Source organism: Engystomops pustulosus, chromosome 7 (assembly GCF_040894005.1).
Source record: "Engystomops pustulosus chromosome 7, aEngPut4.maternal, whole genome shotgun sequence".
NCBI classification, from domain to species: Eukaryota; Metazoa; Chordata; class Amphibia; order Anura; family Leptodactylidae; genus Engystomops; species Engystomops pustulosus.
In genome coordinates, this window is record NC_092417.1 from 163,243,758 (window position 1) to 163,259,744 (window position 15,987).

Genomic DNA, 15,987 nt, shown 5'->3' on the forward strand with positions numbered 1-15,987 from the left:
TTTGCTGATTCAGCGGGTTAAATGGATCCTGTTATTTATTCCCTAGATGTAAAGGCAGCTTGGACTGTGAAGCCTGTCAGAGTACCCTGAATATTGATCGGGTCTGCTCCCTGAGTAGTCCGGACAGTACCCTGAGCACCAGCTCCTCAGGGCAGTCCAGCCCGTCTCCCTGCAAAAGACCCAACAGGTGATCTATCCGTCTTTGTCTCTGTCTGTGTTTAGTCTCTCTGTTGGTAGATTTCCTTTTAAGAACTTTGTAAGTTTCTAGTAGAACTAACGACAAACTCCATCATGATAAACCGGGGACACTTACTCCTAGATCCAGACACCATGACTGATAATCCGCTTATGTTTGTTATCCATGGCCTCCTGCCTTCTAAAATCTACTTTTAAAATCATGCAAATGAGCCAGCAGGGTTCTAGGAGGTGTAACCAGAGCTCCTCTGTGCTGTAGATTTACAGGCTATACAGTCTCCCCCTCACTTTTCCTGAAGTAGCTTCGGGTCTTTGTGAGACCATGGCGACGGATCGCTCCCCGATGACGTCACGGGGAGCGATGATCCTCAGAAAGATGGCGGCACCCATGCACTGTCATCTTTTTGAAGCCGTCGGCAGCTTTGCCGGCGGAGATCAGCAGGAAAATGCCCGCGATCGGTGCCGGCACCTATCACGGGTGTTACCGGTAAGCCTTTGCTGCAATATGCAGCAAAGACTTACCGGCTATGGAGAGTGCTCGGCCCGCGAGCCCTCTCCATGCACCGGGACCCGGCATGTGACGTACTGTTACGTCATATGTCGGTAGGCGGTTAAAGATTTTGGGTTGTCTGATAACTGTTACATCTGTCTGTGTAGCCTAAGGCTTAAGTACAGTAATTTACAGCCTAAGGTCCGATTGTAACTAGGGGTCATCTGTAAGTCGGATGTTCTTAAGTTGGGGACCGCCTGTATATATATTGTATATACAAGTTTGCATATGCATCTATGTAAGTTGGGTGGGGACTGGACTCTGCTGATCCCTCAGCAATGATGGGGGTCCCAGTCTCGGTTCTTGGGTTGGGAGTTAGATACTCATGTGGGTCAAGCACATAATATAGATTTATTCACACAAATCCCTGCAAATCTGTAGCAATAATACATTAAAATCTGTGCTGTAATAATTTTGCAGCATGTCTGATGATGAACCTGAGAGCGGCTGTGACACCGTAGACGGATCCCCAAGCTCTGATTCATCCGGCCACGACAGCCCGTTTGTCAAGAGCACCTTTGTAACGGACCCCAACCAGAACGCAGAGAAACGGGTGTCAGAGAAAACTGAAAGCAAACCAGCAGTGTGCACGCTAGTGGTCCCACCGATCAGGATCGAAAACCGCAAGTTCAACTCCCATCGGGCGAACAACAAAGGTAAATATCTGAGATGGTGGTCTTGTCTTCTTCTTGGGCAACAGTTGCTTAAAGGGCTCGTTCACTTTCTGCAATTGATAATGTCTGAGTAATGGAAAGCTCTACAATTTCCAATATGTTTTCTGTATCAATTCCTCATCATTTTCTAGAGCTTTGCTTGCTGTGATTGTGGATAAACACTGGCCCCCTGGTCATGTGATGTCACACAGGTGCATGGCTTGTTATATCCCTGGTCATGTGATGTCAGAGAGGCACACGGCTCGTTATTTCTCTAGTCATGTGAAGTCACACAGGTGCACGGCTCATTATATCCCTAGTCATGTGAAGTCACACAGGTGCACAGCTCGTAATATACCTGGTCATGTGATGTCACACGGGTGTACAGCTCATTATATCCCTGGTCATGTGATGCAGAGCGAGGTTTTTATCCACAGGAAGTAAACAATGAAGCTTCCTGTAGAATGACAGCAAGGAGAGATCGGAAGAACAGTGAGTAATTGGTACTGAAAGTATAATGGGAAACCTATATAACTTTTCATTACACAAACAATAATTCTTTGGAGAAATTGGACAATCCCTTTAAAAGTTGCTTCACATAGCTGGACCCTCATGCAGAGCACCTGAGAGGAGCAGTGAGGATCACACATGTCTCTCATTGCAGTGAAGGTTTAACATGATTTGGTTTTTCCAGATGCCGTTTGCCATCCCTTAATCAAAGGACGTTCAGGTCCGGGAAGAAAGAACCATCCGACGGGCCTCGGGAATCGCCAGCAGAAACTTACATCAGCATTCCAGCAGCAGCCGCTGAGCTACAGCCAGGTGAGCAGTGTATAGCATATCCCAACTATAGACACTGACCTCATTTCTTAAAAAGTGCCCCCCCCATTCACACAACCTTCCTTAATCACATATACATGACCATCTTATTTCAACCCTTTTATTATCCAATACATACTACTGCGACCGTAGTCAGTCACCGAATAACAGACTGTGCACCCTTGCCAGATGCCACAGTGCAGAGGACGGGACACTGTCCTCTGCACTGGTGGCGGGACTGTGAAATCTGCCATGGGTGGTCTGTTATCCAGGGACTGACCATATGGACACCAAGCATTATAGTCATATAGTGAAGGGACTCCTTGTATCACTGTGCTGCTCGGAGTCCCTTCCTCCACACTGGTGGTTGGACTGTGAAAGCTGGGAAGGGCGGTCTGTTATTCAGGGACTGTCCATAGGGACACTAAACACCATAGTCATATAAATTACAAAAAGGAATGCAGCAGATCAGCATGGGCCGAGTTGCCATCCGCTAAGTAAATAACACCAAAATACTTGGAAAAATAAGTCAGGTGCGTGGCTATCATAAAATATAAACTTTATTCAAATGCAAGGCAAACAATTTATGCACAACACAATAAGGGCAAGGACAAAGCATAAAAGAGGCAATGTACTGTGTGGACCACACAGAGGAGTTAGAAATGTGTAGGTCCCTGGGTAATGCCACTATAGGCTAGAGCAGGGGTCCCCAAACTTTTTACATAGGGGGCCGTTCACTCCCCCCTCAGACTGTTGGAGGGCCGGACTAAAGTTTAAAAATAAATAGCGGTACATGTGACCGCATCCATAATACACTGGTACCCCCTCAATTAATTAGTTCATAAGGGGGTGCAGTATATTAAATATTTTATATATTGGCCCAATTAATTAATTAATTGGGCTAATTAATTATTAAATATACTGGGACCCCTCTCCATTAATTATTGAATATGCCTCCCCCCCATTAATTACTAGACTGCCCCTCATAATTAATTTTTTCCTATACCCCCACCATTAATTATTTCCTATGCTGCCCCCCACCATTAATTGTTTCCTTTACTGTTCCTCATAATTATTTCCTGTGCTGCCCCTCATAATTATTTCCTGTGCTGCCCCTCATAATTATTTCCTGTGCTGCCCCTCATAATTATTTCCTGTGCTGCCCCTCATAATTATTTCCTGTGCTGCCCCTCATAATTATTTCCTGTGCTGCCCCTCATAATTATTTCCTGTGCTGCCCCTCATAATTATTTCCTGTGCTGCCCCTCATAATTATTTCCTGTGCTGCCCCTCATAATTATTTCCTGTGCTGCCCCTCATAATTATTTCCTGTGCTGCCCCTCATAATTATTTCCTGTGCTGCCCCTCATAATTATTTCCTGTGCTGCCCCTCATAATTAATTATTTCCTATGCTGCCCCTCATAATTAATTATTTCCTATGCTGCCCCTCATAATTAATTATTTCCTATGCTGCCCCTCATAATTAATTATTTCCTGTGCTGCCCCTCATAATTATTTCCTGTGCTGCCCCTCATAATTATTTCCTGTGCTGCCCCGGCTACCACAATCTTTTTACTGCCCTTTTTGATAAAAAAATAAAAAACCCTGTACTCACCTAAGTCTTCTATCTTGTTGCCGCGTCCGGGCAGGAATGGGTGCGCGGCCGCATGATGACGTCATCGCGCGGCCGCGCAGCCTAGTTCATGGAGCATTGTGCGCCGGGGTTGTATTCCGGCCACATCGCTCCAGTAATAGTGCTCGAGCGGCCGTTTCCGGCCGCACCGAGCACTATACAGTGATGGGCAGGAGCTTCCTGTCCAGACGGACAGAGGCTCCTGCCCGACTGTGGAGCGCCGTGGGGGCCCAGGATTGGCGCGGCAAGCTTCGGGGGCCGGATCAGAACGGTCCGCGGGCCGTAGTTTGGGGAACCCTGGGCTAGAGGTAGGTTACACAATCAAGAATACATACAATGTAAACATCGGGTTGCAGCTTAATACCGCTCACAAAGTTCAGAGTGAGTAAAACCAAAGCAAATACCATACCAATGACTGGGACCACACGTATAAGACCCCATAGTCATATAGTGAAGGGACTCCTTGTATCACTTTGATGCTTGGAATCCCTTCCTCCACACTGCTGGTGGGACTGGGAATTCTGGCAAGGGTGGTCTGATTACTAGAGATATGTATGTGACATGGCAAAAACCTATGTATACAATGAACTTTTTTTTTCACTCTAGATGCAACATTTTGGAACGGGGCATCAAGAATGGAATGGAAACTACGGGCACAGGAGGCAGCAGGCGTTCATCGCACCCACAGTCGCCAGTCATCCGTTCACCCTTCAGCACGGGAGCCCCAATCACAGCGCTGTGCACGCGCACCTGGGCGGGCAGCCCGCTATCCTTTCATATCCGCCTTCTGCTCCGCTGACAAGCGCAGCGCCGGTGGCTCACCTCCTGGCGTCACCGTGTACCTCAAGACCGATCTTACAACACCCGGCTTACAATCTCTCTCATCCCAGCGGCATCGTTCATCAGGTGGCGGTGGGCATCAACCCCAGGCTCTTACCCTCCCCCACCATGCACCAGACTCAATACAAACCCATATTCCCATCCCACCCGTACATCGCTGCCTCCCCGGCCTACACGGGATTTCCCATGAGCCCCACCAAACTCAACCAGTATCCGTACATGTGAGAAACTTCGAGGGGGAAAAAAAAAAACACGCTTGCGAAAAGAAAACTTCGAAAGATCCAAGCGCGGAATGGAAGAAAACAAAAACGTACAAATGAATAAACAAAACAAAAACACATGGCTTTTGATAATGAAATGGAAAAAAAAAAAAATCGGCCATGGCACAAGAAAAAAAAAAAACCAATATTTTTGTGAATCACGTTAAGACTCGGGGGTGCAATTTCAAACAATCTTGGAGCTTTAAGAGAAAAAAAAAACAAAACGACAAAAAACGAAAAAAAAAAAAGATGACAAATTTCACTTTTAATGTGTGTTTTTTGCACATTTGGTATAAATCGTCTCTGGTCCTGTTCTCTTCTATAGTAAACTCTCTAGACAGGTGACTTACAGGAGGGGCGGAGATCACTTTTCTTCCCTCCTGCTATTTTTTTATACAGAATTTTTTGCCTTCTTAACTTTTAGTCTCTTTTTTGGGAAAGCCATTCAGCGTAACAGGTTTTAGCGCAACAAATGCACATATAACGTTCAGTGGTTGCGGTTTGTACGTTGCTGTCGTCGTCGTGTTCTACCTGGTTTCCGTTTTCTCTCTAGTTCCGTCTGTTGGGTTGTTTCAGTGTCGGGTCACACGGGCTACTTGAGTCGATGTTCACACTGCATGTGTCTTTCCGCATGGGCAGAAGAAGAAAAAAAAACGAAAAAACAAACGAAAAAAAAAAAAAGTTGCCTCGACCTTTGCGCTCTCTCTCTATCTCCGTGTCGTCGTCCTAATAATCCGCTGCATTGTAAACTGTTCCCACACATAGTGCCTTAATGTTATTATTACTTACTATATATCAATGTCAAACTTTTTTCAGCACTTAAAGAAAACAAAAAAGGAAAAAAAAAAAAACTAAAAAAAAAAACTTTCAGATCTGCTGACGATATAAATATCTATATATATTTTTTTCCCCCTTTCCAAACGAAGCGCATGGGTTTAGGTTTTGATTTTATAATCTGTGTTGCCGCTTTTTTTTTTTTTTTTCCCCCCACTTCAATTTTTTTAAAAAAACTTTAAACTCGCTAGCCGCACACGTTTTTATCGACGGAAACTGCAATATCGTCTTTTTATCGTCCAATTGGCTGGATTTTAAGATTTTAATATTTTTTTTTTTTTCCTTTTTTCTTTCTAATATCTAGTTAGCAGTGTAGTAAGGCATGGGTCATAGAACGGGGGGGGGAGGGTTTGGATATAAGGTTTTAAAAAAAAAATTTTTAACCTGTTTTCGGCTGAGGCTGCAGAATTTAGCTTCCAGCTATGAAGATAGGTTGACACGCTACTCGGCAGCACGCGACGGCGTCGGAACGCAGTATTTCGATTTTTATATCGCATCGAGAAATATTTACTATAGAAGTTTGATAAGGTTTTTTTTTTACCCCCCTTTACGCATTTAGGGCTCAATTTACTTCACAATATGTGAACCCCCCCCCATTTTAATAGACCGTATTTACATTTTTTCTTTAGTTTTTTCGCATTTAGGCCTTAATTTACTTCACAATATTTTAATTTTTTTGTTCCAATTTTAATTAACTATATTTACATTTTTCTCTTTTGTTTTTTTTTTCGCATTTAAGCCTCAATTTCCTCCACAATATTTTAATTTATTTTATTAGTTTTCCACATTTAAGCCTCATTTTTGAAGTCTCAATATTTAACTTTCTTAAAATTTTGCTAATTTAACCTTCATTTTTTTTTTTTGCGCTATCTAAAAAAAATAATTTTTTTAAAATCTCTTTTCAGCGTTTAAATTTTATTTCACGATATTTAAATTTTTTCTTTTCTTTTTTTGTTTTCTGCATTTAAGCCTCGTTTTAACACATGATATGATATTTTACATTTATTTTTTTTCTTCTTGAGTGGTGACTGCTTATTTTATTTAATACATTCCGTCAGGGACATATGAAAAACAAAAAAAATCACGTGCGTATTTACGATATTATTATAATTATTTCTTTTTCTCTTTTTTTTTTTGTGTTAAACAAAAGAAAAAGAATTGTGCAACGTCCATATCGAAAAGTTTTTAATTTATCCAAGCACCAAAGACGTTTTTTGGGAGAGGGGGGGGGGAGGGATCAGTTTTAAAAGAGGAAAAAAATATAAAAGGAAAAAAAAAAAATTATTAAAAAAAAATTCTATCTATATTATATAGATCTATATAATAAATGGTAGCTACAATTTTTATTTAGTTTTTCCGCATAGACCTAAATTATACTGTAGTATAGTGGTTGGGCTTTAAGAAAAAAAAAAATGGTATTACGACTAATGTTTTTTTTTTAGCTTCTGAGCGAGTAATAATTCTATCATTTATCTTGAATGTATCTCCTAGATAAGCTGCTATATATAACAGACGCCACTTTCTTCGATAGCTGTGAAAGTTTTTTTTTGTTGGCTTCCTATACCCCCCCACCCTGGTTTATACATAGTCGCCTTACTTTGGAGTCTGAATTCTATATGAAAGTGTAGTGGGTTTTTTTGATTATTATTATTATTATTTTTTTTTTGTATTTCATGTTTGCTGTGCCCTTTTGTAACTACTGTATTGTAAATTATGGAATCCTAATGGCATATGTTATTTTTTTGGAGGGTGGGGGGAGGGGGGGGGGTTGGGTTGTGTGTTTTTATGCATCAGTATTTTATCTCCTTAAATTTTTAAGCTCATAACTGCATATAAGTGGGTGTTTTAATGTAAGTTCATTTTATTTTTAGTTTTTATTACGCTGTTGTGTATTCTTTCTTTTTTTTTTTTTAAGAACCTTGCAGGCTTGATTTTTAACTTTTTTTTTTTCTTCTTTAAATTTTTTGTTTGATTAATCGGATCCATATCAAGATACAGTAATTAGCCAGTGACTGGAATCATGAAAAGTTATGGGCGGGTGTTTTTTATTTTTTTTATATACGTCGCAATAACACCACTATATACAGCACTTGCACCCCCTTCTTACCCCCCCCCACCACTGTGTATAAGCTATCATTGCTCTCGGGACGACCACCAGGTGGTGTTAACACAAAGCAGTGTTTTATTTAACGAATGTTTTCACCATGAAAAACTGTAAAGAGAAAAATAATGTGCCTATAAGAATTTTTTTTTTGTTTTTAAATTTTACAGCAGTGTTAATGGGATAAAAAAAAATTCTAGTAAAAAATAAAAGCAGGGAGAATATCCATTTTTTTTCTCACTATGCATCATGTGCGTCAAGGTAGGGAACTGATATTTCGCTACAGTTTATGGCACCCTCGTGGTGGTGATCTTTTTTTATTGTTGCTATGACAGATGTTGCAAATATTATATTGAGGATGTCGCCGCTCCCCTGACATTTTTATGAATTTTTATGAATTTTTTTTTTTTTTTTTTTAAACGATGCATGTTCCTCTGTTATTCTTCCTGGAAATGGCTTAAGGGGGGTTTCCAAACTAAAAATATCCCATCAGTTTTGTGGTGGTCCAACACTGTATTATATACCACAATGTATCATGATATCCCCATTGATGAGCTCTTAGTAACTTGTTTGCAGAGAACGGAGCACAAATTAAACAGCGCCTTTATCTGTGTAGTGGTCAGACCAGGTAACTGCTGATCACTTCCAATTTATTAGAATGGGATGTAGGATGCAATGACTTACTTCAGCCACTACACAGATGACGGCGCTGTCTGCTTTCTCTCCCGTTTTGGGAAATATGCAAATAAGTCTAGGAAGACTTATTTGCATATTTTACCAGGATTCCATAGTGGAGCATCAATGGCTATAAATCTCCCACACGCCTGCAAGGCTGCCTTAATTGGTAAAGTCACCGTAAGGAGAGCTCTTACTCCCTGACCCCATTCTCTGTTCTGATGAGAACAACTAATCAATGGGGGGGGGGGTTCTAAATTTTAGTTATAAGGACCTATCCTCCAGCTAGATGACCTCATCATCCTTAGTCAACTCTGATCAAACTTTTCCTTTAACGTTTCCCGGAGGAATAACAGAGGATTTGCATAACACAAAGTTCTAAACATCAGACTCTTCTGAATCGGAATTTTCAGGAAAGTGCAAGTTTACTAAACCAGAAGTGTCAGGTGGGGGTCGGCTTGTGGTCTCATCAGAAGACGTTGGGCGCAGCTCGCTAGGTAGCGGGTGCTCAACGTCCCTTTCATTTAAAGGGCTCTGCAGCTATTGGCCTTAGGTGACCTCCTCATCCAGACGCTTGTATTACTCTTCGCGCCTCAACCGGTGTTGAGATCTTCTCGTTGTTTCTCGCCTACGGGACATTGTTCCGTGAGTTTGTCGATGATATTCGGAAATTCTGTCTCGTTTGTAAGATTCTCGATGAATTTTGAGTACGTTACGGTGGTCGTCTTCTAGGACCCTTCAGCATCACTTGTTGTCATTCAGGCTCCGAAGGGTTTGAGCTGCTTATACACACACAAGTGTGGACTGATCCTGACGGATGTGCGGGGTGTAGACTCTTCTCGACAGCAGATATTGTATTTTGTGTCTGAAAGTGTCATGTATTTTTTTTTTTCTTTCCGCCCCCTATAAAAGCACACGCATGCTCAGCTGAGCCGAGTGTTCATGTGTATGTGGTGGTTGAGAGGAATAGCTGTCGGCTGACAGCTATGTAGACTACTTTCCATGTAGGACATCATCACTCTGTGTCCTGGGCACCCAGCAGTCCTCCAGGGGGCAAGAGAAGCACCTCATGGGAGGGGGGTTCCTGGTTTGGGGGGGGGTACACGCCTCTATTACCTCCTATGTCATACCCATGAAGACTAGACAAGGGCCACAGCTCATCAGATATTTGCAACATCTGTATAATAAATACCGATATAACAGCGTTTTGGGGGGGAGGGGGTTGTAGATTTCGGACAGTGGCCCCCTAATTGTTATAGTATCGGGAGTCAACTGGGTTGGTCGTCCGGTGGTTAAGCTTGGACTCCACAAAGTGTTTCCTGTAGGTTGTACAGAAGTATCTCTCGCTTGTGGAAGGCCCTTTGTAAATGCGATCACGATTGCCAGATCAGTGAGGGGCTCGGTCAGGCTTTTGCAGCAACGTAAAGTGACAACCACGTATTGGGAATCCCATGGGGAGCAAAATAGGACTGCAGCATCCTGGTCGTGCTTTGTGACCGTGTGATGGGTGACGTCAGGTCTAGGGATTGTGTCAATGTCAGAAAAGATCACTGCACGTGATAAAGAGGAGCGGCCATGAACCTTTAAAGCGACACTAAACCGAAACGCTGTCATGAACCGGACTGTATGAAAATGTTATACGATTTGCCAGCAGCATATTATAGAGCAGGAGAAGCTGAGCAGATTGTACATAGTGTCCTATCTGCAGGCAGGATGTTATAGAGCAGGAGGAGCTGAGCAGATTGTACAAAGTGTCCTATCTGCAGTCAGCATGTTATAGAGCAGGAGGAGCTGAGCAGTTAAATTGATTAGTAGTTAAATATTCAATATAACTTACGATCCATTAGGTTTCTAATGGATTTTGGGGGCGGCCTAATTAATTTCACATTTGAAAAGTTGCCAGTCACTCAATAAATCACAGGACTCCTAATCACAGAAAAAAACAGATTCCATTTGGAAAGTTGTAACATTGTTTCCTACAGTTCTATGTATGAATCTACAGTTCCAATCCTCCTGCTTTATACCATGCTGTCTGCATATAGGACATTAGCTACTTGGCTCCTCTTGCTCTGTAACATTCTGCCTGCAGATAGGACACTGTCTAATATCTTCAACTCCTTCTGCTGTATAACATGCTGCCTGCAGATAGGACACTGTGTACAATCTGCTCAGCTCCTCCTGCTCTATAACATGCTGAGGGCAGATTTGGACAACGTATATACTGCAACATGTTGCTTTTTAAATGTTGTTAATAATATTTGCAGATTTTATTTCAACCTATTTGTATGTTTTATGTTTAGTGTCCCTTTCAAGGTATTATAGCGCCCCCTAGCTGTAGCCAAGTGCTTTGTTAATAAAGCTGTATGGACTGCTGTGCTTGTATCTATATAACCAGCTTTAGGCGCTGATGTGATGGTAACCTCTGTATATATGTATAATGTGTATAATTTGTATAGCTCTGATGGTGTACGCGGCACTTTACATGGTAACACAAAGCAGTTCCAGCTTCTATTAACCTGCCTGAGCCAAGGCGCAGCACGTACCCCGTGGCACTTCATGGCCGGCTCCTCTTTGCACATAGTGGGGGGTCAGTGGCGCTAGATGTTATCAATGTGTCATGTACCTGTTCCATAACCTGTTGTAGTACTGGTGGGAACCAACAGGTGGCATCTCGGTGACGCTTATGGGTCAGTATGTCCTATTTATAGGAGTGGGGCATGTCTATTTGCAGGGCAGTCCCTCCACATGTGTCCTCTTCGAGGTCCTTCAAGACCTTCATTTGTCGATAAGCGTCGTCCTTCTCCAAGGACCAGATAGGCTTCATATGCAGGAGGCCTACTCCGTCCTTGGCTCTAGACATGGCACCCGGCTAGACAGAAGCGAGTGTCATGTGACCTGAAGATCGCAATGTCGTATTACGGCATCACAGTGGCTTCTCGATGTGCCGACGTAGACGGCATGCGATTGCCGTTGGGTTACCCGTTGGATCCCATCTATTTTTAGCAGGGTTTTGCTGCTGATCTGGTCTTGAGAGAGTAAATTTGATGTCCTGTATCGCTTTTTACCCACGGGTAATCTGTACTTTGGATTATCGTGATGTCGTCGTAGCGCTCCAAGTGACAGACCATGTACGGGAAGGTGCAGGCGCTGAGGATTTTGGCCTAGCCCGGTTGGGGGCATACAGCTGTTCCACTGGTGGTTTATCGTCAATCTGATTTGATTTGTATGATTCCGAATTGTCTTAAAACGACGTGAGCTGCCCATTTTGGCAATCAAAAGGTTAAATGTGGCTACAGGGCTTTCGTTGGGTCTTTTCGGGGGTGGTGGTCTACTGACCCAACGCTGGGATTACCCAATCATTGCTGGAGTCTACTGTTCTTGAGTTCTCATCTAAGATGCCATCCTCTACTTGGGTGTCTTCTCTAACATGAGAGGGTCAGTAGTGGAATTCGTGGCCGCTTGTGGTCCACCATAAGGTAAGTGACCACATCGGTAGGTGACGTTCTCGTAGCGTTAAAGAGTAATTAAAGGCAATTGAGAAACCTTTAAGAAAGACCAATGCATTTTGGGGTGATCTTCAGTCCTGCCATCTTCTCTAGAAGACCACCTTCCAATGCACTTTTGGGTGGTCTTTTTCAAAGCGGTTTCACTGCGTCTTTCATCGGATCAGTGGACCTCCCCCCCCCCTCCCTCCATGTTGTAGGTACTGGCCATAGCTCTGACCCTAACTTATCTATCTCTTATACTATTGCACTGAGTTGGTCCTACAGCGGGCCTGATCCGATTTTATTCCTTCTCCAGATCCCACCCAAAGTATAGGATCCTTGTAAGATGCCTCCGAAAACTACGTAGACCGGGAAAAAAACAAAAAGCAATATGGACGCACCTCATGCCTTATACAGAACATATTTATATGTCTATCTTTGCTTTTCAAATTCTTAGAGAACCTGATGGATTACCTTTTAAATGCTCTTTATCGTTCAGAACAGTTCACCTACAATGGAGGACCCAGCACGTCCCTGCATTCTACAGCAGCCAATTGTAGCTGTGTAATGCCTCCTCTGTCCTGCGGGGGAGCTGCAGGGAACCTAAACCCTCACTGTCTTGTTAGCCACTGATCGATTGATTGCTGAAAGTCCTATTTAAAATTTTTTTTTTTTTGGTTTGTTTTGGGTTGGCATCCAAGAAGACCTTCTTAGGTCAATCCTCCACCCCCCCCCCCCCCCAAACTTTTTAAATAAAACACTGCGCGGCCGCAGAGGTGCTTCTTCTTCTTCATTAACCGGATTTCGTGTTCCTATTTATTACCTTTTTACAGGTTCATTGTATTCAGGGTGTTATACGTTATGCTACTGTACTAACTGATTTTGGTTTTTTGGCTTTTATTTTTTATTTTTTTTTGGATTAACTCCGTATTTACTGCTTTACTTGTGATTTTTTTTTTACTTTTTCGGCTTGCGGCAAGTAAAATTTAACTCATTACTGCAAGTTGTAGGACTGTTTAGAAATCCAGCTTTGTGTGTGTGTGTGTGTTATTTTGATTTTACAAAAAAAAAAAAAAGTTTGACTTGTTACTGTTTAACCAATGGTAGTTTTTTTTTTTTTTTGTGGCTTTAATTTTTTATTGTTTTTTGTTTTTAATTTTGTGTTTTTTTTCTTTCTTTTGGGGCTTTATTATTGTTATTATTATTATTATTATTATTTTCTTGATTTTTATGCTACACTAGTTTTGCCATGTAGCAGTTGCACTGTGCAATATTCTAATATGAGGACTGGGAAACATTTTTATGGATGTATGTGTCTTGTTACAGTTTGCGATAGTATTTTTTTCCTCTCTAGTTCTCAGTGATTTTTTCAATGTGACCAAGGCTTCTGTACTTTGTCACAAAAAGCGGGTTTTCCAGGTTTAACTATTTTTGGTGAGTGTCAAAAAAAAAAAAAAAAATGAAATTTAAAAAAAAAAAAAATGATGATGATGAATTTATGGTTGTATTATTGTCTAAATTCACTTTGAATTAAAAATATATATTGCAGCAATTCCAAACGTCGTCTGTCGTTTATTCCATATAAGATTTTCTGATTATTTGGCTTATCTGTTTTTTTTTGTTTTTTTTAATTTAAATTGATGAATATTCATTCAATAAATTGACCAATTTGGAGGAAATCAAATTTGTTGTGAATTTTACCCTAAATTTAGCATTTTCACAAAATGGAATTGGAATGAAGGAGAACCTGTCGCTTGGTTTTACCCCACTAAACTACCCAGTAAGGGGGTAGAATCCCCCCCCTCCCCCCCCCCAGTTTTTTCCCAAAATCTCCCAGGAAAATGACTCTCTTCACCTGATTTTCACATGAGATGAGTCAAGTTTAAGTAGTTGCAGGGGTTGGTGTCGCTCCAAAAGCCATTTTTTGTGGGAAAGGGACACTTATAAACAATCTGCTCAGCTCTTCCTGCTCTATAACACACTCCTTGCAGATTGTATCTTGTACAACGTTTACCGATTTGGCAAGCTCTGTGTAGCGCTGCGTAATCTGTGCGCTATATAAATAAAGAATTATTATTATATAGGGTAAAAAATATGTAAAAATTATGCTCATGAGCTTGAGGGGCTACCCATGCCCCTGTGTAATCTAGCTTTACAGACTGTTACACTGTCTCCCCCCCTCCCCCCTTGCTTCCTCAGCAATTGTGCCATGAGCACTTCCTGCTGTAATGTCATTGCTGAGAGAGCAGGGGTGAGACAGTCTAACAGCCTGTAAAGCCAGATAACAGAGGGACTAGGGTAGCCCCTTAGGCTCATCAGCATAATTTTAAAAGTTGATATTAGAAGGAAAGAGGCAATGGATAAGAAATATAAGAAGATGACCACAGTCCCGGTGTCTGGATCTAAGAGTAATGTCCCTGGTTTATCATGATGGATCTTGATGGTAGATTTCCCTTAAAGGGATTTTTAGGATGGAGGCCACTTTGATACTGATGGTGTAGAATAGAATAGTCAGATGTAGCACTGATTAGCTGCTCCTTATACCCAGAAGCTTTACAGTAGCCGGAAGCAGAAGCCTCAGTCCTAAGGAAAGGTCATGAGAATCAAAAGCGGCCCTGTCCTGGCCAAACTGCTTTAAAAATCCAGTTGTATGAAAAACTTGTATCAGCAAAGGAAAAGAACACAAATCACACTAACATAAAGCCATTAGAAAACAAGAATATTCCTAAATTTTAGCCCTTTTGTTTCTCAAATGTCCATATCTAGAAAGCCTCCCTTCCGCTCTGTGATTCTCAAACTGCGCATTGTCTTGGGGGTGTTTTTTTTTTTTGTTTTGTTTTTTTTGGATCGACAGCAGTGCTGTAGTGATACAAAGAGTCCCTTCTTCCCTACTAAACAGCAATGCTGTAGTGATACAGAGAGTCCCTTCTTCCCTACTAAACGGCAGTGCTGTAGTGATAGTCGTACAGAGAGTCCCTTCTTCCCTACTAAACAGCAATGCTGTAGTGATACAGAGAGTCCCTTCTTCCCTACTAAACGGCAGTGCTGTAGTGATAGTCGTACAGAGAGTCCCTTCTTCCCTACTAAACGGCATTGCTGTAGTGATAGTCGTACAGAGTCCCTTCTTCCCTACTAAACGGCAGTGTTGTAGTGGTACAGAGAGTCCCTTCTTCCCCACTAAACGGCAGTGCTGTAGTGATAGTCGTACAGAGTCCCTTCTTCTCTACTAAACGACATTGCTATAGTGATACAGAGAGTCCCTTCTTCCCTACTCAATGGCAATGTGGTAGTGAAAGTGATAGAGAGTCCCTTCTTCCCTAATCAACGGCAGTGCTTTAGTTCTAGTGATACAGGGAGTCCCTTCTTCCCTACTAAACGGCAGTGCTGTAGTGATACAGAGAGTCCCTTCTTCCCTACTACACGACAATGCTGAACTGGTTTCCTGATGAAGAGGGGATTCCTTGCATCCAGGGATGACCTTCAACTCTGCTGTCAGAGGCAAATTATATTGAATTGCGTCTCCTCTGCCTCATCCAGTAGTAATGCAACAGGTTTTTTCTTTAGGAGGTAGGTTCTCCCTGCAGTGTCTGACATCAGGCTATTTTTTTGTGTGTATTTTATAGCAGGTGACTGAACCTCTGATGCTGTCCCCCATCTTGGTGCAATTGGTGCTTCCTGAGGCAAGAGACCCAACTCTTCTCTTAGATGATGCATCAGAGGCTCAGTGGTTAGCATTACAGCCTTGCAGCGCTGGGGCCCTAGGTTCATGTCTCGGGGGTCAACATCTGCAGAGAGTTTGTATGTTCTCTCGTGTTTGTGTGGGTTTCCTCCAGGTCCTCTGGTTTCCTCCCACACTCCAAAACATACTGGTAGGTTGATTAGATCGGGAGCCCCATTGGGGACATGGACAATTTGTCAAGTTCTGTGCAGCGCTGTGTAAT

General features: G+C 42.2%; 1 protein-coding gene across 2 annotated transcripts in view; it reads left to right on the forward strand.

The window, feature by feature from the left end:
• The window catches only part of HIPK3 (homeodomain interacting protein kinase 3), a 65,334-nt gene extending 59,264 nt beyond the window's left edge, over positions 1–6,070 (forward strand). The window contains exons 13-16 of one of the 2 annotated variants that reach the window (XM_072118623.1): positions 47–187; positions 1,166–1,401; positions 2,093–2,220; positions 4,458–6,070. In XM_072118623.1, the coding sequence (XP_071974724.1) occupies positions 47–187; positions 1,166–1,401; positions 2,093–2,220; positions 4,458–4,916 (964 nt within the window). In that variant the 3' untranslated portion in view covers positions 4,917–6,070. The remainder of the gene's footprint in view (positions 1–46; positions 188–1,165; positions 1,402–2,092; positions 2,221–4,457) is intronic. The other variant, XM_072118624.1, reaches the window with a different exon arrangement.
• Positions 6,071–15,987: the final 9,917 nt, after the last annotated feature.